The sequence below is a fragment of the Nesoenas mayeri genome, assembly GCF_963082525.1.
Source record: "Nesoenas mayeri genome assembly, chromosome: 20".
Taxonomy (NCBI): domain Eukaryota; kingdom Metazoa; phylum Chordata; class Aves; order Columbiformes; family Columbidae; genus Nesoenas; species Nesoenas mayeri.
In genome coordinates this window covers 9610754-9632273 of record NC_137569.1, presented here as the reverse complement: position 1 = coordinate 9632273, position 21520 = coordinate 9610754, and the positions used below count along the sequence as shown (strand labels likewise).

General features: G+C 47.1%; 1 protein-coding gene across 1 annotated transcript in view; it reads right to left on the bottom strand.

The window, feature by feature from the left end:
• GALNT17 (polypeptide N-acetylgalactosaminyltransferase 17) overlaps positions 1–21520 on the bottom strand; it is a gene marked incomplete at both ends in the record, with an annotated part of 202446 nt that overhangs the window by 11133 nt on the left and 169793 nt on the right. The window contains 3 exons of the mRNA XM_080357078.1: positions 309–404; positions 1617–1754; positions 5852–6037. Coding sequence (XP_080213204.1) covers positions 309–404; positions 1617–1754; positions 5852–6037 — 420 coding nt within the window. The remainder of the gene's footprint in view (positions 1–308; positions 405–1616; positions 1755–5851; positions 6038–21520) is intronic.

The window sequence follows — 21520 nt, the reverse complement described above, 5'->3', positions numbered from 1 at the left end:
CTCTGCTGGGCGAAAGAAAAGAAACATCTTAAAGTGCTCTGCTTGTGTCCGCTCTGCTCGGCTCATTGCTTATTTGCTTTCAGCATTATTTACCCGCATCTGGAAGATTTTTTCAAATTATGCTTTTACTTGCAGCTCCGGAATGATTACGGTAATCCAGAAAACAGCCTAAGAGCAGCTGGGGAAATACACCTTTACATCCAAGATATTTTTAACAAGCTGGGCCTTATACATTAGATGGAGAAGCCAACAGACACGCTGCGCATCCGCGCTCCCTCCTCTGCCAGGTACAAGCTGCGTGTCCCCACCTGCGGTCCCCAGCCGTGACACGGGTACAATATTGCTGTGTGGTTCTCCTGCGGGCCCTGGTCCAGGCACACGTCTTTCGCCTTGTTGTTTCGAAGCTGTAAAACACAGAAAGCACAGAGTTATACGGCCCCGTCTCTCCAGACATAAGCAATAAACGGATGCGCAGTGATGCCTCTGGCCTCTCGTGTTATAGAAAGAATTTATGGTGCTATATCACCAGGCATAATCAGGCAGAGAAAGGTTTAGTGTGCTGTATGTTTTCTTTAAATACAGAGCCTAATGACGACTGCTTTTATATAATAATCACCATTCAAAGGAGCCAACTTCCTTGAGCACAGTTTTCTTTGTATTTGGTCATGTGTGGTGGCAACAAACATATTTTTAGACCGCCGGCAGTGTGTTGCCAGGAGCCTCAAATCAATGCAGAATTGCCTGTATTCCATCAAAATCTCAACAAAGCAGGGGGAAAAAAGTCCAGTTAGCAGAAAGAGCTCCTTCGAATCATCGTGGAGATGCAGAGGCGGACAAACGGCCGTCAGGGACTGATGGACACGCTTGAGACGCAGAGTGGAAGTGCTGGGTTCATGTGACAAAGACCATTGGCGTCACTGCAGAGGTGTCCTCTCCCCAGTTCCCCTATGTAGGGCAACTGCAATAGTGCTTTGGAAAATACTGCTTTGGGGAAGGTTTTAGCTTGAAGGCATTAAGTTAACTTTGATAATAAATCTTTCTTAAAATTAATAAATCATTCTTAAAATCCATGCCCATGTGGGGCGTTCAGGCTGTTCCTTCTCAAACTGCCACTATTCCATGAGACCTATTGCAACAGAATATTATTAGTTCCCATAAATGCCTTTTTTTCTATTCCCAGTACAGTCTCCAATCCAGAAGAGATTGAATTAAGTCTCCTTACTTTATCTTGTCCTTAAGCTGTTGTGACAACACACTGTATCCTACAGAGACCTTGTAAGGAATTAGGCTGAGTTTAAGTCAAAGGGTTTTATGAGACGACTGTGCATTAAAAATACACATACAGCTGCTTAATCCATGGAGTCAATGAGTAATATAGATAATTTTCTGTCAGTTCAGTAAATGTGGTATTAAAATATTTTACTGTATATGGCCTCCAAGATCAGAAATAAATCCCCAAATAAGTTTTTAGAAGAAACTCTGAACAGATTTATATAATTATACACAAATAGTAGGTTTTGATGCACATTCCTCTCCTTTCAGGCTATTTCTCATAGGAGACTCCCCAGCTGTAAATACTACCAGTGTGATCTAAGGGACCGCTCCGTGTTCATTACCTCGCCATAAGCGACCGTGTTGTTGTATCTTCTCATTTCCGGATAAACGTGGTCCAGATACCACTGGAAATTTTTACACTTCAAGCTCTTCCTTAACGCTTTTCTCTCGGAAACATCCCCGATGTCAATACCTGGATTCTGAAAAAATAAACACACAGAACGTCACTGAATGGTTACTCTTAAAAAAAAGATCAAAAATGAGTGTATTTTACTGATGTTTCCACCTGAGAACTGCCAGCGGTTGAGTAATTAAATGAAAAGGCCATGCCAGGGAATTTTGGCATGTGTGCCAAAGGCTGAAATCATCCTTGCAGAAGTCAGGAGGAAAATGTGGGTTTATAAACTCCAGTGAGAAGGACACAACTACTTATCTCACAGGTTTTGAAGGCATCCTTGAAATGGCCACCAGACCGATGCTGGACACGATTTGGTGCTGGCAGGTAATTTAGAAAAGAGAATCCAAGTGGAAAAGAAAAGGTTTGGAAGGAAACAAGGGAAGCACAGTGTAACAGTGGCGAATCTTCCGACCCACTGCCCTGGGCTTTGGGTCCACCTGAGAAAGGTGAAATCTGTCAACGGGCACAACGACAAAGTGTATTTAACACATCTCACCTCTGGTTTCGGTACTGACGTACTGGACTTCCAAATGAGCTTAACATCAAATATAAGTCGGGATTTAAAAGATGTTCATGTGCTGAATCCTGGAGACTGGACAATGTCCTCAGACACATGGTGTGAATTTTGTCCTGTGCAGGGACAGGAGTCGGACTCGATGATCCTTGTGGGTCCTTCCAACTCACGACATTTATGGTTCTATGAACTGCAAATCCCTGACTGAGCACTGAGCACCAAACCCCTTCCCCTCACACACCAGAGGTGTGTGATGCTGCTAAGACTTAAGAAGTATAAAGCAAGGGAGAGGGAAGAAAAGAAGAAAAAAGAGAAAGGCTTACGATTCATATAGGCAGACAACTAAGAATAAAGGATAAAAATGACAGGAGAAGAGAAGTTGAGGCCGAACCTCAGAAAAACCTCCTGACAAGTGGGACAATTAGTGGTGAAACAGTCTCCTTGGAGACACAGAGGAACCCCGCTGCTCCAGACGATTTAAAAGCAGACGAGGCTACAAGATCCGTCCCCAGAGGAATAATCTGCCAGGAGCAGGGGCTGGGGAGACCTGCCCCCCGCTACCCTTTTATTCCACTACAGCATTTGGGGACTTAATGCAGCAGCCAGGTGAAGGAAAACAAAGGCTCAGTGCAGCCCTTTTTACTCTTCCTACAAGTGTCGGGGGGTTTAATCTGGTTTAGCTCCTGCTCTTGTCTTTTGCAGTGATCATTAAATACAGCTGGAAAAGCAATTTTCCATTACAATGCTTGTAATGATCTTCTAATGAATTATTCACTCTACTTTACAGAAGACACCATTTCAATGCATGACTGGTAGCTCGTAGGTAAAAATAAAGATGATTGAGTGTAGACAGGTAAGACAGGCTGAAATCTGAGGGGGCGAGATGGGACACAAAGGAAAGCGGGACCACAAACCAGTCAGTGCCTGGAATATTCAGCGCTTGTGGTCTGGCTCGGGTATGAATATAGTAGCATTGCAAAATAATTCCGTATCTGTATTAATATCAACCCCCTGCAAAATACCACCCGCCAAACAAGGCTACACTAAAACTCAATCTCAGTTTTATCGGTATGACCTATATAAGAATCCCAAATGGTTTTTAGGAGAGCTGGATCTGTTCCCCCAGCGCTGATCCCTGTGGCGTTGCCTTTTCTCAGCCCTACGGGACCTGCGGCGTCACATTGAATTTTAATCCCATTCTTCCCTCTGTTTCCGAGCAGGAGTGCGGTGCCTGACATCCAAAAAGAAATCAGCGATTAGGGCTGAACCCACGGTACTTTATGATCCCTGCCCACGGGTGTTTGGATCTTGCAACCTATTTTTAAGAGAGATCTGAAATCCCTTAGTCCTGCAGACAACTCTCTGCCTCTCCAAAATCCTTGTGCCTGTCACAGGCAGTGCCCTCCTGCAGCTCGCTGCGTAAACACTATTTCCTTCCATTTCCAGTCATTTAGTTTTCAATAACAAACTAATCCAGGACTCTCTATCACTGGCAGCTCACAGACCCTTCCCAGGTGCCTGTTGCTCTTTAATGCAGTACAAAATCCTGACTACTGTGGCTCTAAATGCCAGTAACTCTCCCCAGGTGTAACCTTTCCGCAGAAAGCAGCAGCTCATTGTTTCGTGTTTTCCAGAACGCCCGGGTGTGCGGTGCTGCCAGCCGGGGACGCTGCTGCTGCACCAGCGGGACCGAAGCTGCTCTGTACAGGGGTGTGAGCAGCCAAGTATGAGCATTTTGGAAGGAAGCAGTTGTGGTGAACAGCAGGGTGACCATGAGCCAGCACTGGGCCCTTGTGGCCAGGAAGCCAATGGGACCTGGGGTGGGTTAGAAGGGGGTGGTCAGTAGGTCAGAGAGGTTCTCCTGCCCCTCTGCTCTGCCCTGGGGAGACCACACCTGGAATCTTGTGTCCAGTTGTGGCCCCTCAGTTCCAGCAGGACAGGGAACTGCTGGAGAGAGTCCAGCGCAGCCACCAAGATGCTGAAGGGAGTGGAGCATCTCCCGTGTGAGGAAAGGCTGAGGGAGCTGGGGCTCTGGAGCTGGACAAGAGGACACTGAGGGGGGACTCATTCCTGGGGATCAATATGGAAAGGGGCAGTGTCAGGAGGATGGAGCCAGGCTCTGCTGGTGACAACCAGTGACAGGACAAGGGGCAATGGGTGCAAACTGGAACACAGGAGGTTCCACTTAAATCTGAGAAGAAACTTGTTCCCGGTGAGGGTGTCAGAGCCTGGCCCAGGCTGCCCAGGGAGGTTGTGGAGTCTCCTTCTGTGCAGACATTCCAACCCGCCTGGACACCTTCCTGTGTAACCTCATCTGGGTGTTCCTGCTCCATGGGGGGATTGCACTGGATGAGCTTTCCAGGTCCCTTCCAACCCCTGACATTCTGGGATTCTGTGATTTTGCCTTTATTTTTAGCAGCAAAAGGGTGGCTGGAAATAACCACTCACACGGTGTCTGGTCACTCACAGCAACTTCACCAGCCCAGTGCTCGTGCCGGCGTACGCTGCATGTGCAGTGAGTGGTGGGGAATCCATGTCCCAGCCATCACTTGGAGAGCATCGTGCCCACTCCTCCCCATCGCCCCTTCTTCTCCCTCGGGCAGGACCAGATCAGGGGGCCGGTGCATCCAGGGCGCTCCCAGCGCGCTCTGAGCAGCGTTCGGAGCCAGGAGGCAGGAGACACCCTTGGGTTTCATGATTAGACACAAGCTGCACAGAGACCACAGCTCAAGCAGTAGCCCCGGACCTATGGAAATTCCTCCTGAACCCTACAGAGCTTTATGCAGAAGTGCACAGCATCACGTAGAGAGGTCCACATGCAGGATGTGTTCTCTGGGCACAGTCAGCCTGTCTTGTTGGTGGGACCCCAATGTTTTCTAAAGACACACCTTGCTGCCACACAGCAAGATTTACACGGAAAATCGTGTGTCAGATCCAAGAAAATCGAACCATTTCTGAACAAATAAATAGAACCACCAAAGCTATTTAAGGGTGGTTTTGGTGCATTTGCACGTGGTGCTGCTGGGAGGGGATCTCTTGCAAGCCACTGACCTCCCATCCTTTATCTCTGAATATGATTTCTAAGCGCTGACTGCCTCGACTTCCCCAGCACTGGCAAAGCAAACGGCCCAGGCCCCTGGACCACACACCGTCTGCAGCAAATAGCAGCGACAGCATCTGGAGCTCGGAAACCCACGCTGGGCTGCACGTAACACAGACCTGCCCGAGCCGCAGGGAAATCTTCACGGATGCTGATATTAATAATCTTCTGCCAACCACCTCTACAGACAGACTCCATCTGCAGAGCAGCGTAATGACACAAATTCATGCCATGTAAACACTCCACAGGGAGATAAACACTACAATCCAGGTTTAATTTTTAGAAATGAAAATAAAAAGGCTGATGTGAACTGCAGGAATTCCTCCCAAGTCTGCAGGCTTCGCAGCATCTCCATCAAAGCTGAGGGAGGTCTGCTGACTTCCACAGCTGGGGATGTGACCTGGGGTATTTAAGCTTATCTTTCACCCAGGGGCACCAAATCCTCTATAATTCAAATTTTTAACCCAATAAAGTGAAGATTTAGGATAAGGTGCAACAGCCGTACCTCTAGCGGCAGGTTCCACGCAATGTAGACGTGGGATTTGTAGTCGTCCATCCACACCTCGGCCACCCGCAGGGCGTTGCGCTTGGTGTAGAACCCGATGTTGTTGTTGTAGGGCTTCTTCTTGCGCTCGATGTGAGCCACCCGGGAGCAGGGCAGGACCTCCATGCTGCCGCCGCACAGCCACACCTGCAACGCAACCGCACGACGCCGTCAGCACAGGGAAATTAAAAAGAATGACGTGGTGGGGTTTGAGTTTTCTCACATCCCATCACGCTTATCGCTCATCATATCACTTTCTTGCTCTCTATAACTGCACAAGGCTACAGGCTTAGCTTAAACAGATCAGCAGCCACCAGCAGAGAGAGCAGAAACTCAAGATATTATTTGGTATTATTATAATACTAACTGCCCTGTCTGGAAGGGGACAAATCTCTCCCCGCAGAGCAGGTCAGCGCCCCTTTCTCTGCGCTGCTCACACACAGACATGCAGCAGCACGGAGTGGGGATGGATGGATGGATGGATGGATGGATGGATGGGCTGTACATCAAGAGCGAGGACTTACCAAAAATCCCCAAATTTGAGGGACCTGGGGGGTTCAGCTGGAGAACAGGAGCTGAGGGGAGACCTTCTGATCTCTGAACTGCCTGAAAGGAGCTTGGAGCCAGGGGGGTCGGGCTCTGCTCCCCAGGAACAAGCGCCAGGAGCAGAGGAAACGGCCTCAAGTTGCGCCAGGGGAGGGTGAGGTTGGATGTGGGAACAATTTCTTCCCCAAAGGGCTGTGGGGCATTGGAACAGGCTGCCCAGGGCAGCGCTGGAGTCACCCTCCCTGGAGGGGAAAGTCTTCTGCAAGCTTTTATAAAGCCGGTAACTGTGAAGTGGTTACATTTCAGATTGGATCTGGGGAACAATTTCTTCCCCAAAGGGCTGTGGGGCATTGGAACAGGCTGCCCAGGGCAGTGCTGGAGTCACCATCCCCGGAGGGCTGGACAGACGGACATGAGGTTCTCAGGACATGGGGCAGAGCCAGGGGTGGGTTCTGGTTGGACTCGATGATCTTGAGGGGATTTTCCAACCAAAATGATTCTATGATAATTTAGGTGGCAGATGGAAACCCATGGCCAGGTTTGGCCTTTGCTCAATGGAGACACACCGGGAGAGTTTAAAGTGTGCCCGGAGCAAAACGTGTTGACATCGGAGGAACGAGATCCACGTGCACATGGTATTAACGCATCGTAGGACTGGCTGCTGTGTTTACAGTGATGTTGCCACTAAATAAAAAGCATTAGAGACTGGAATAGTTGAAACAATTGCGAGATCTCCTCTTGCAGAAGAGATGAGTCAGTGAAACATATGGCAGGGACAGATTTCTCCCACTTGAAAACATTTGTTCATTATTTTTCTTTCACATGCTGCTTAAAATTCCCTTAATTCACAGTTTACAAGTTAATGAAATTTTTTGAGATCTTCTTTTTATCATATGGAGAGGGAATTCACAGAAAGACTCGCCATACCTGCGTTCTTCCCTCCCCGTTTGTCTTCGCCAAGACGTTATTTATCTTAAATTGAACATGTGCGTCCAGGACACCAGGACTTCAGGCAATCGTTACAAACACATATGCCAAACAGCCCTAATAATCCCAGTTTCCCCTATTTTGCAGTCTGCTCTTCATTATCACCGTGCACAGTTGTTGTAACACCCATCGTTTCTGGGATCTCTTCCAGGCTCACCACCTTTTATCCCATCTGTGTTCCTGAAATTTTACCGACCCCGCTCGATCCCCTCTCCTGACACCCCAAGGAGCTTCCTGGCTGTATCGGGTGCCCCTTTTTAATCTCTAAACTGTGATTTCAGCCCACCCAACGTGGGACATGAGCGCAGGGGGTGCAGCCGGGATTACCCTTGGGGTGATGCTGCTACTCGTGCTGCTCTCAGTGGGATTGCTGCAAAACACAGGAGTGCACACCCTAAAATCAGAGCCCCGTTTATTAGCTTGTGCATAAACATATCGCAACAAAATTCCCGTTTTACCCCTGTTTTGCCGTTTGACCTTTCTGAACACTTTTCAATATAATTTCATGCCTCCAGAGCTGATGTCTGAGATGAAGAACATGCTCGTCCCCCCTGCCCAGCCACAACCACTCTTGTCTCACAAGGTCTCCTCCAAGTTTTGCAACCAGCCACGTGCTGGCCAAACAAGAAGTGAGCAAGGCAGTTCTAGAGAAAGAAATAATGGTTTTTAAAGGAGTATTCTCAAGGCAATAGTTTGACACAAATTGTGTTTCTCGCCTGCTCAGTTCTTTAGTTTCTCAAATGGGAGCATCGAGCTCATCCCTCGGGTGCTCCCAAAGCTGGTGGGTTCAACCACAACACTGCATCAAACAGCCAGTCCTGGAAGACCCCCAGCACCACCTGTAGCTTTGGGCATTTGTTAGGTTTTTGTCCTGATTTCAGACCAGAATAATTATTTTTCAAATGTAAAAACCGCGACGTAATTAAAATGTCATTTTTCAGCAAGCTTGCCTCTAGCAGTTAAGATGCAATATTGTCTTTCTGTGATTTAGTTCAAAAATTCACGTGGCTTTATGGTAGACTGTTTTCCTAGCTTTCTGGAATAGTGTATAAACTACCCTGAAATGCACATATTGTAATAATCTGACGGAGAAAGTGTTGGGCATTGTGCAAAGTGTTATATACATATCCACAAGTCAACTCCAGAGAGATCAATAAAAACATAATTTAAAAGAGGCACTTATGGAATGAGAGACCACATTTCTATCTCCTAAATAAAGCCTAAATTGTCACGATAAATTAAAAAGAATCTGGTTTTACAAGGCATTTATAAACGTTTCTGCTGGTAACAATGGGAGCTGAGCCCTATCCCATGGGAAACGCTGTCGGCATCCCTGTGCGGAGGAGGAAACCATGGCCTTGGAATAAACTGCTCCTTCACGTGCGGCCCGGTGAGGACTTTCTGTTCCTGTGACATCCAAAAAACCACGTGAACATGTCCACCTGGGCTGCAATCCTGAGACATGGTAGATTTCTCATGTTCATAGCAAATACATCTACAATCCCGTCAGATACTGCAACTAACAGGACAATCAGTCCAGGAATACAGACCCTGCTCCACCTCTCCCGTGTCTAGTTGTCTCATCTAGCACAATCACACGATGGATGGTCCCATCTCCTCCATGCTCTAAGCAACCCAGAAAACACCTCAAACCAGGTTTTTAGTCTGGTATTTGTGGACACGGGCTGTCCAAGAATTATTTTACAGTGTCTGTGAAAAGGATAGGACAAAATGTTCATAAATAATGCACTGTAACCTAACTTGGATAAGTTTTTGAAGGGTTCTTCTCCTCACCTGGGAAAATTCACAGGACTTGGAGATTAGAAACATCTGAAAAACACTGTTGTAGACATTTAACTTCAAAATATTCCTAATATAATTCCTTATATATATAATTCCTTATAATATGGTATCTTGAAGGGGCCTCAGCCAAGGTTAAACTGCCACTGCACTGGGAACAATCCCCACGAGTTGTGACAACCTCTCTCTTCATGTGATTGTATCTCAGTTAGATTCCACAAGTTGGAAAACGAGAGAACACAGACAGACAGCACAGAAATAACTTGTCAAGCTGCTTAGCGGAAGAACCAAGACAGTAATTCACACTTTCTCTACCCCAGCCCAGTGATGTCCTCGCTGTGACCTCCAAACATCTGTCTTAAGCATCTCTCCACAGGACTTGTAGAATAATTCAGGCTGGAAGGGACTTCTGGAGGGCTCAAATCTGGGCGAGCTTCCGAGTCGGAGCAGCTTTCCCAGGACCTGCCCAGTCCTGGTCAGAGAACGGGGGCTCCACAACCTCTTGTGGTCCCGGTGGATGCTCTTGTTGTGGGAGCTGAGCAGAGAAGGGATATTTTTCCTGTTCACATTAATAAAGCCAGTTTGAAATCAAATTAGTGCCAGAGCCAGCACTCACTGTAAGGTGCTCATAGGAGGGAGCAGGCAGCCCTGGGATGCTCACAGCCTCTCCGCTCCCTAAGATACTTCTTGGACTATGTACTATGTACATCAGCAGGAGAAAAATAAAGAATTGGGGATATTTCAGGTTTTTTGTCAGCACAAATGCCTAAACAGCAAAGCAGTTGTGTGTCCATGTGGTTTATCTTTTACGCAGAGCTCCCACCTGGACCTGCTAAGCGCAGCCTGTTGCGTGATGGATTTGCAGCAATTCTGTGTGTGTAGCTTCACCTTCAGTGTTCAGGGCCAGACACCCTCTGAGATGTCCCTTGTTTCAGAAAGGCATCCCGATACAGCAGCTTGTGATGCCCCTTGTGACAGCAGAGTCCCCTGGGGACAGCGCGGAGCTCCGGCTGCGTTTGGGTCCCGCTGCCACGAAATCACGCTGAAAATGTGCAATTTACCGAGCACAACAGTCAGCCGGTGTTCGCTACGCAGAAAATCGTTACTTGTGATGCTCCGCAAAGCGGCGGCCGTGCTGTGACCAGACCCCAAGGTAAACGGAGAGAAATTAAGGAGATATTTTGTGGCTGCGCTTTCAGGAAGAGGAGAGCATCAAAATGTGGTCCTGGGGAATGGGGAACCAGGTGGAACGAGCTCTGCGAGCAGCAGAGGGAGGATTTCAAACCCACTTGATCTCTACTCTGGTCCTGGGGACTGAAGGAATAGTTTGTAATGAGGACTTAATGTGAGGCAAGCTGCTTTCTGGGCAGCCGTGAAGGACACTTTCCTACAGCAGTGGTGGATCCACGAGCACAGCTGATGCCCTGTTTGCCATAGGCAGAGGTGGATGTGTGTGGGGAAGGGTTACTGCTGCTCTTCTGGACGTTCATGTCATCTCAGATCTCCTAATGGAGCTGTGACCAAAGATGCCCTTGTTCGTGTGGGCTGGGTCACCCTAAACAGTGCTGCAGTCCATAGGTTCTGCCTTCGCTGGGAGGGCTCGTGCAAGCAGCTTTCGCAGCAGATCTGGAGTATTTTCTTAAGGTACACTCTGATTCTTTAATTATTATAAATAATCCAAACATGTAAATTCCCTGCAGACAGGGAAAAGCGTGAACTGACCAAGATACTTTTGCCTTTTTCATGCCATCAACACAAGGCTCTTGGTAATGTGGAGGATGTAACATGCGGGTGTGCAGATGTGTCCCCATCAAAACCATGTGAATCCTTCCCGTGTTTGACACAACACTGTTGCTGTTGCTGGTTAGAGAGAGAGGCTGAAATCCCAGCTCTGGGAAAGACAATGGGAGTTGATCTTAGGGACGGCAGGACTTAATGTCTCTTACTATGAAGATGAGACTGTACAGGAGCAGTGTTAATACTATTATTCATAAAAATAGGAATGAAGCTCTGTTTTCAAACAGTGCTGTGTATAACAGGAGGAAAAAAACGACATTTTTGCTTCCAGATCTGTCCCCACTTACTCAGTCCTCTTGGCTATATCGCCTTTGTGCACTAGTTGAAGGGTTGAATTTCTGGCTGCCACGAGCAAGCTCAAGTCCTCTGAAGTCAGTGGCCATGCACCCAAAGTATGACCACGTCAAGGAAACGCTGTGATCTTCATTAAACCAACATCTAACGGTGAGTACGAGCCTTGGCTGCCTGCTCTGGCAACTGCTGAAGATGAAAGAGAGTCCAGATGGATGGCCCTCAGGATAGTTCCACGGTCTCGGAGTGTTTCATGGATGGATCAAGCAGCTGTGTCACAGTTATCACCCGAAACGCTGGCCCCAAAGACAGAGTTTCCAAATTTGCAATCACAGCTCGGCGGGTGTTCTGTCCTGATGGGAAATATTTCAGGAGTTGGCCAGACTTGAAGGAGCGGTGTTCAACAGATGATGGTGCCTACCACGTTGAGATGAGCAGGTTATTAATCTCAGAGCGCCTTTGCACAATGTTTTACTCACACATGTACTGGAATTTTAACACAGTTTTTTAGCAGAGGTTGAACGCTGCCTGTGACAATCAGCTATCAAGTGGTGTTGCTGATGATAGCTTCAGAGCCACAGCAATTCCTCAGGCTTTAAACTTTCATACTTGCTTTGAGTTGCGAAGTATTCATTATTTCAAAGTATGAGACGGCTCCACTGAAGAGAGGATTTTAACGCTGCCCGAGAAAATAAGCAGATGGCAGAGTGAATAGCAAAAATATGACAGCATGGCCCTGGTCTCTGGCCATCTGGTTTGGATCTTAGTTTAACATTTCAAACTTGCACAGACTAAGTCTGTCTGCAGCAGCGCTGGGCAGGAGCACGCGGCAGCCGGCAGGCGAGGATCGGTCCTTGCTGAAACGGGCAGATACTTCTTCCCCACTAAAACCAAGGCCAGACAACAGCTCGGTTCCAGATTTTGCTCACCACGCCCGAGCTGCCCAGAGGTTATTACTGAGAAGACAGCCAGTGTTTGGGGCAGTGATCTTGCTTTCGGAAGGACTAGGAAAATAGGTTTTGCGGTGGCTCCCTCCAAGTCTTCCGGACATCAGTTCTGAGCAACAAAATTCATGGTGTGGTGAGGGGCTGGAGCACAAGTGTGATGGAGCGGCTGAGGGACCTGGGGGTTCAGCTGGAGAACAGGAGCTGAGGGGAGACCTTCTGATCTCTGAACTGCCTGAAAGGAGCTTGGAGCCAGGGGGATCGGGCTCTGCTCCCCAGGAACAAGCGCCAGGAGCAGAGGAAACGGCCTCCAGTTGCGCCAGGGGAGGGTGAGGTTGGATGTGGGGAACAATTTCTTCCCCAAAGGGCTGTGGGGCATTGGAACAGGCTGCCCAGGGCAGTGCTGGAGTCACCATTCCTGGAGGGCTGGACAGACGGACATGAGGTTCTCAGGACATGGAGCAGTGCCAGGGGTGGGGGAACCATTGGACTTTATTATCTTAAGGGTCTTTCCCAACCAAAACAATGATCCAATTCTATGAATATATAAATCTATACCTGTGGTTCAGAGACATCCAGCAGTGGTTGGCAGAGTGAGCTCTGTGCACCAGGGACGGGTAGGACCCTTTGAAGCTCCTCTTAAGAAGAAGAAGATCTAAAACTGAGGTACAGAGCCTTAGATACACCTGACAGTTTGTTTCAACACTGCTGTTGATCATCTTTTCTAAGCATAATGAATGAGAGAGACCGTGGCAAAAACATGGGAGAGCTGAGGAAACGTTGTCAGTCTGGTTTAGAGCGCTGACAAGGCGTAAAATACCTCATGTGTGTACGTGTCTGTTCACAGTCACAGGCACTCACACCAAATAACACACACAGACGCCGCATACGTTTCCTCTCTCTGTATTCGCATGCTCTAGTTTTAACTTCATTAGCTGCTCTTTTTTGATGAGCAACTTGAGCAGCTTTCGGCAGAGACGACGGGCTGAGCCACATTCCATCGTATCCATCGACGAACACGGACAGAGGAGCTCAGCTCCATCCCAGCGCCTTCTCCATCGGCAGCTGATGAGACGACATCCATAATTACAGATCACAAAAGCCGCAGTTGTGATGTACTGGAGTTAAGAGGACAGAAAGAGCTCGGTGGAGCCGATGCTGTCAGCTCAGGAGCTGCTCGATCACACGCCTGCCTCTCTCTGCATAAATAATTCTCTTTCAGAGCTGCCTCTTTTGGTTAAAATGATACACGGCACCTTCCTCCTCCTCCTGCCGCTCCCACACGGAATCCTGTTAGTCCGAAGAACCGTCTACAGATCATTTTCTCCAAAGGCTTTTTTTGCATGAAAAATAGATCAAAATTCTGTTGAACTATTTAGGCTGTTTTATTTTTACAGCTTTGACAGAAATGATAATAGGAAAATGAGATCAAGATGCTTTTGGTACACTACTGGCAATAAAATCTTTAAAAAAAAGAGCAACCTCCAAGTAGTTCAGGGTCAAATCCTGCAGGTAATTTCTGTACCACAAGCGTACAAAGCCCAGCATGTTCTTCATCTCCTGAAAGGTCTTACAGGTATTGTTGATGCTGTTTTGAAGGCACTTGTCTTTTATGAGTCGGTAATAATCTTTGCATTATACTATTACAAGATAATCAAGTACTTGTCAGGCTGCCAAGACTGAACAGATAACATCAGAGTGCTGAGGAATTTTAGTACTAAACTTATTAGGAGAGACCCAGATTTACACCGCGATCATTTCAAACCACTCCAGCACTTTGTGCTCCGCTCAATGTGGGTCTCGGCCATATGGGAGCTGGGGATGCAGATTTTGGCTCCAGCTCCAGCCAAGGCTGGGAGTTCAGATGCGGGAGCATCTCTCCAGTTCCACCAAGCACTTGCAAGATGTGGATTTAAAAATATCCTGTTCCACTTTTCTTTTCTCTTTCTTTGGAGGTGCTAAAATGACAGAGCTACAGTCGCTCTGGTTGCTATAGTTTGATTCAGAAGAAATTAAAATACCTGTTCTGATGCACTGAGAAGTGAAATGCTTCTTTCCAGCGTTTTTTCCAAGCCAAGAGGACGCAGACAGTTGTCATTACAGCTAATCCCCCTCCTGCTGTCCTTTGTGATCGGAGTCTTTGAAATGGAGCTTCCCACCAAGCCCATCCTTACGTATCTTATCTGGTGATAAAGTCAAATCAATACCTGTTGTAGCCGGGAATGATGCGCTATTTAGAGCAGGTTGTGTTGCATTTGTTGGAGAAGCACGGCATAAATTTTTCATTACAAAAACCTCCAGTTTGAGCGAAAGCAGTTGCGGTGCCTGCGTATCCTTCTCCTTGAATAGAGGCAGCACAGAGAAATCACTGCTTTGCACTGACGTGAAGCTTTATTCTAATGTCTCCAGCATGTAATATGTTAAACTATTTATGTTCCTTGCCAAGTTAAGAGGGTGAAAATGGTGGGTATTACCTGTTAATAGGATGAGGATTTGAGGAGCGAATGGCGCACCTGAGTTCCACTCTTATTTGGCATTTTTAAGTGGCCGTTATAAAAGGAATGAATTTAGTGGCATCAGCAGGAAAGGTAAGACATTTGGACAACGTAGACATTCCTATTATTGGTCTGGCACAAGATAGACAGGAACCCGTCCAAAGTGGTATCAGCCATGAGGATAAAATGTGAGTAAAGGAATGCCAAAAACTATAAAGAGTTTGTTGCTTTAAATGTAGTATTGCCCTCTCCTCCCACTTTCATCCTCTGCTTGAATAGACAGGGTCTGAGATGGTCAGGATAGGACATGGTCCATTGAAAAATCATGTTTGAAGGATGTGGCACAAGAACACTGCGCCTGAGCTGGCTGCTCGGCCCCCGTCCTCTCGGAAAGGTTTTCCATGGTCTTATTAGAAAGATTTTCATTTTAGCAGTGAAATTCCTTTTCCTGTTTCAGCTGCAGGATATTGAGTCTCTTTCTCTTCCTCATAATGGTTTCCAAGATAATTTATGGGTTGTGCAGGATGGAGTTGTGTTCAGATTCCTCGTGGCAGTTCTTGGTCGGGCTGGTGGTCTTGGCTGTAGGTACAACACTGCACGTCTGCTGGAGCTATAGCAAAACGGCCTCAGCGGTGGTATATTCACGGCTTTTGTATAAACCCTCGCACTGTCAGTCCTCCCTTGATGTGATCTGTGAAAAATCCACACATCCTAATTAAAAAGCCATCCTCTTCAAGGAGTGCTTGAGTCCACCCGCAGAGATGGTGAATGCTCTGTTCCACTGCGGCAGAAGTGAAAAGTTCCCAGAGAGAGCTGATTTTCCTTCCTTTCTTTCTTTTCCCCTCCGTATGTGGTTTCCTAACTCACCCTCATGTAATTCAGCTTAACATCTCTATTGAAGTCCTTGCTGTGATCGTTACATGAGACAGTGGTGGTCACAATAGCTTGAAAGGAGCACTGCAATGGGGATATGGGATGTAACATCTATGTAAGTATATGTAAAAATGGAAAATATTATCTAGCTTGCTGTGTGTGAGTTATGCAACCTCTGATTGTCTTCCATTAACAGCCATCAGTTAACAATGAGGAGGTGTTTATTTACCAGAATTTGGATTTAATAGCCTTGCTGTGGTACGTGTCTCTCCCCGCTATGTCACACAAGTCTTGCCCTGAAGGCGATAAAGGTCCTACTGCTGAATTACACCTGTACGGACCAAACCATAAGTAGTAAGGCCAACACTTCACCTTTTCTGTGTGCTGTGGATGCTTAAATCACAGGCAGGTTCTGCGTTACCTCTCTCTTCATCCCATTCCTGACCCGTATGCTGCTCTGCCATCTTGGGGACAAGGAGGTGACAGCCTGTGCTTGGCCTGGGGACGTCCTCCCGCGGTGATGGGGGACTGAGCAGGGCCAGAACGGGAACAGAAATGATAGAAACGGCTTCAGATCTGGAGCTGGAAATGTATCCGTACGTGTTGTTTCTTCTGAGAAATGATTAATTTGGAGAGATACCGTCTCTCAGAACCATACGAGGGAGCATGTGGAGAAATGATTATTTCTTTGCCTTTATTGCTGTTTCTCGATTTTATTATTTAGGTCTTTGTTCTGATACATTCCTTATTATTTTAGCTGCCCTGGGTAATTGTGTTTTTCCCTTAAACTAGGAAGTTACTTTTAAAAGAAAGGAGGGGGGTGAAGATAAGGCAAAGCTGTTAAATGGGAAATCTATTGCTAATTAAGGCACGGTTTTGCTAATCACCTTAGAAATGAAGTTATCAGCTGAAAAAGCCTGGAATTTGTGTAATGAAAGTTAGGAGCAGGTTGGGTTTTTTTTCCTCTGTTTCCTTCTGTCACAATACATTCAGAGATTAAAAGTTTAACTTGCAGACTTATCTTGACACCGTTAGACATGATGTCTCTTTGCATTAACTGCAGGCAGGCTCGAGCTGTTCTAGGATATATTTCGGTCTGAATAGTTAAAATTTGGCAACGTTACGAGCACGTAAAGTCAGGATCCTTTAATGGGAGCTGTCGGTGTTCATCGTGGATGTCGTGCCGCGCTGCAGCTAGAACGCCATGTCCAGGACCCAAGGTAGTCACTGTCCCTTCTTATTTTTTGCTGTTGCTATTATTATTAATGATATCCAAGGGATAAGGAGGAATAGTATGGTTTTCAGCTGGCGATGCTGATGGATTAGAGGAGAAGGTGCTGTGCTGGGCCAGGGGCTGGAAGGGGGTGAGGGACCAGCCCCAGTTTTGCCTCCCATTTTGCAGGAGTCCTCTTTTTTTGTTCTGATGTCGACCTTCTTTGTGCAAAAACCAGATGGTGAGCCTGAATTCCCTTGCAGCGGCATGAAGAGATGAGGGACATACGAGTTATACTGTCATCCCAGGGGATGCAGCTCCTGCATCAGTGTTTTCTGCTGAAAATATTCTCCTTCAGTTTGACGTTCCCTGCACATGGGCACCACGGCGTAGCAAGGGCTGGTTGCAGAAGGCTGGGGAGGGGAACGAGGGTTTTTTAATATATAATATATGCGTCAAACCTTTGTTTTCCGTGCCTTCACCTGTGCGCGTCCTTTGCCGCTTGGTGGGTGCTGGCTGGGTCGCAATGCTGCATATGGGCACCTGCAGCCCTGGGTGTCCCTGTTCCACGGGGTGCATGGAGGGGAATACGAGGGAGGCAGCAGCGCCCCCATGCTCAGCAGCATCCTCCTGCTTGCCCCAAATGGCATCCAGAGACATCTTCTGGGTCGCTCCCTCCAAGCGAACCAGACCTGTAAAGCGCTAATAGCACTGATGATTGGATATTAGGAAAATAAACTTCCTGTAAAGGGCTGTGGGGCATTGGAACAGGCTGCCCAGGGCAGTGCTGGAGTCACCATCCCTGGAGGGTTGGACAGATGGACATGAGGTTCTCAGGGACACGGTCAGTGCCAAGAGTGTGTTATGCTTGTTTGGACTCAAAGATCCTGAGCGTCTCTTCCAACTGAAATGATTCTATGAGTCTATGACATTACCAACCTCAAGGCATGAGCTTGGCCAACCCTCCCACAGCTATTTCTAGCCCTGCTCATCAGGGCAGCACAGACTGAGGCTGGTGTAGCCCAGGAGAGGCCTTCGGCACCTCCTGGGTGGTGGATCTCCCCTGGGTCACCCTTTCTGCCAGGCTGGCTCCTTTGACACCAGGCAGACTGCCAAAAGCCCTTTTGTTTGAATAACGCTTCTTGGGAATAGGCAGACAGCAGCAAAGCACATTGATAGCCGCGGTATATTTTTGAGGGCAAAGGGGATCATGGACAGTAATTGTTCCTAACTGCTTAACACTTTGAAAATTGTTTCTGCGGCTGTTGCAATGAGCTGATCAAACAAACCCGGGATTTTTGGACCATCAGTATGCTGCATTTTGTGAGCAGTTTTCCATTTCCCCTCCATACCAGGAGTGCAGTAACTGCTGGGGACATGGACATCCCCAGACAATGCCAGGGTGTCTCCTCCCTTGGCATGTGCTCGGTCCTGGTCCCCATTCTTTTCCAGGATGCTCCAAAACACAATGGTTCCTCGAGTCCTTTGTGAATGAAGGACGTATCCTAGGAACAAAGACGTACGGAGTGCTCCATAGGAGCACTGTAAAAACAACTTTAATTTTGCAAATGCAGGCCTGAAGGCCGATGGCAGAGGAGATCCCAGAACCCCAGGCTGGCTGGGCTGCAGGAGCTCTGCGGATCCCCAGCCCAGCCCTGCTCACGCAGGGTCACAGAGCAGATCACACAGGTGGGTCCAGGCGGTTTGAATGTCTCAGAGCAGGAGACTCCACACCCGCTCTGGGCAGCCTGGGCCAGGCTCTGGCACCTCCCAGCAAACAAGTTTCTGCTCATGTTCACATGCAGCCTCCTGTGTTTCAGTCTGTGCCCGTTGCCCCTCACCCTGCCGTTGGGCACCATGAACAGAGTCTGGTCCATCCTCTGACACCCACCCTGAGCTATTGATCCCATGGATCAGATCCTTCTCAGCTTCTCTTCTCCAGCTCAACAGCCCCAGCTCTCTCAGTGTCTCCTCAGCACAAAGATGCTCCAGACCCCTCAGCATCTTTGTGTCCCTCCGCTGGACTCTCCAGCAATTCCTTGTCCTTCCTAAATTGGGGAGCCCAAACTGGACCCAGTGCTGCAGATGTGGCCTCAAGATGCTGGTGTCTTGGCTTGGAGGTTACACGTGCACGAGAACAGCGCCTGGACCTCCCATGTAGCTCTGCTGCTGTATCGCATGGTGCTCAATCTGCTCCCGAATTCATGTTATCCCAGCACAGGTCACTGAGGCTGTTTCTCAAATGCTTTCACACGCCCATGACACCTTCATGCTTCTGGAGGGGGATGAGAAAGCCAAGCTGGTTCACCCCACCCCTGGATCGTGACGATGTCTCATGTTGACCAAAGTTCACGTCCCCCATGTGCAAACACTGCTGGAAAGCGGCTGGCCAATGCACTTTCAGCTTAATTTGGACATTTCACCGATCAAGAGGAATCGCTGCTTCTCCACTCTGAATTCTTAGGAAGTCACATTTTTCTTGGAAAATAATTGCAGGTGTCTTACCCACCAGCTTTGTGAAAAACACATCAAAGGTCTCTGGGTGATGGATTTGTTTTCTGTTTGTTTCTCTGGGATTTCTTCACTAGAATTCAGCATTAACTGGTTATTTATAAATCCCAGCGTCTTTCTGTACATTTGATTATTCCTGCGTGTAGACTGATGGAGAAGTTATTGAGTCACCGTCATTTACTGGAGGGGAATGCTTCTATTTTTAGCTCTGTGTCTCTTTACGGGTGGATGAATGGCAAGCTAATAATCGTGTTGAAATCTGAATGTCAGGAAACACGGCAGAAACTTGAGATTGCTTGTCTTATTTAACCTGCTGTGTTACATAGTCTATCCCTGAGTCTTTAAACATGCCTTTACATGCCATCCATGCATATTTTACCAAATAAAGTGATCATCGTTTCACCCTTTGTAGGAAGCAGTATAAAATACTCTGCCTTGTTAAACAGGCTAAACATGAACTAATTTGAGTATACCTTATTTTTATGATTGGTCTTAATGTTGTGCTGGCTCTTGATTACCCGTCTACTAAGATAATTCCTCAAGCCATTAGCAGAAACAACATGCAAATAAAGCACAAGGACATGAACTATGGCTTGGGGCTCTCAGAACAAGGACCAAACGCTTTCAAGTCTATAAAGGTCTGATCACACAGACTGAAAATATTCAATAGAGTTATAACAGAGAATCAGGAGGAGAGAGTTGGGCAACAGGCATATTGCCAAGTGTCGAAGGATAAGGCTACAGGACGTGCAACAAAAGCGCTGTAAAAACACGGTTCTTCTGAACAGCCGAATCTCTCGAGTGAATTAAACTGTGCTGGAAGTTGGTGAGAACAGTCGCTTCCCAAAATGTTCCTGCTTAGCTGCAGGAAGCGTCATCTCAGTTCCCTGGACCAAAGCAAACCAAACCACCTCTGAACAGGTCATACACTCAGCTCATTCATTTATTTACCAAGTTTAGGAACTAATATTATTTAGTTTGCATGAAGTGTGCAGAACAGAGATAGCAGTAAAAACATACCGTAACATTTTCATGTGTTCAATCTGATAGGCGGCATTTTATGTATTTGGTATTACTGTGGTTACCACACTCCTGTGCTTTCCCTCAGCCTGATATGTGTAAAAGTCTCACTAAATATTTAAGAGATTTGAAGAATTTCAATTCTAAGCCCCTAAATGCACAGTCATTTCCTAAGATCATCTAATACCCGTTTGTTTCTATTTTCATATTACATTCCTTTTAAAAATCATTAATTAATTTATGGCGCAAAAAATAGAGAAAACCTCTGTAGAATAACGACACCCTCAATCCCCGCAAAAGGTTCAGCACTACATTTCACTCAGCACAGGCCAATTTTGAGATTGCATTTTAATAATAGTCCTTATCCGCTCTTCCCTGACTCCTCTTGTCCTTGATTTGCCAATTAGAAATAACAGCGATGGAAGCAACACGATCCCACAACGCTGCTTTCAGACAGATTGTCACCCAAACAGCTATTAGAGAGCTATAAAAAAAGCTCATAAGGCATTTTTTTTTCCCCAAATGAAGTACGTTGATAAAAAAAAAAGTGATGTTTTCATTTATTTATATGTATACATACTCAGGAACACATGCACTCAGATATTTGACTCCAACACAAAGAAACCAATTACCATTCTCTGTAACAGAGAGCCTCAAAAAGCACCCAGAAGTAGGAAAATGGTGATTATATTCTAATCAGACATCTCCAAGGAGAATATTTCTAATTTTTCAGCCGAAGCCTGGAACAGCACACAAAACAGCCTCTCACTGTGAAAAATCGTCTTTAAGTCAAAATCGCTCTTTTCCAAGTCTGTCAAAATTAGGCTGTGCTTCAGGCCACCCCATGTGGTGGCATCTGCCTCAACGTGCATCCCCAGCCGCTCCCTTTGTGTCTCCACCGCTCTGTTGGGGACATCTCAGCAGTGTTATGAATTCTGCTCTGTGGTTCTGTAAAAATTATGGCAACAAGCTGGCATTATAAAGACATTAAGTTTGGACTCTCCAGTGACAACCGTGTCCCAGCACGGTTCTTGGTGGCTGCGCTGGACTCTCTGCAGCAGTTCCCTGTCCTGCTGGAACTGAGGGGCCACAGCTGGACACAATATTCCAGGTGTGGTCTCCCCAGGGCAGAGCAGAGGGGCAGGAGAACCTC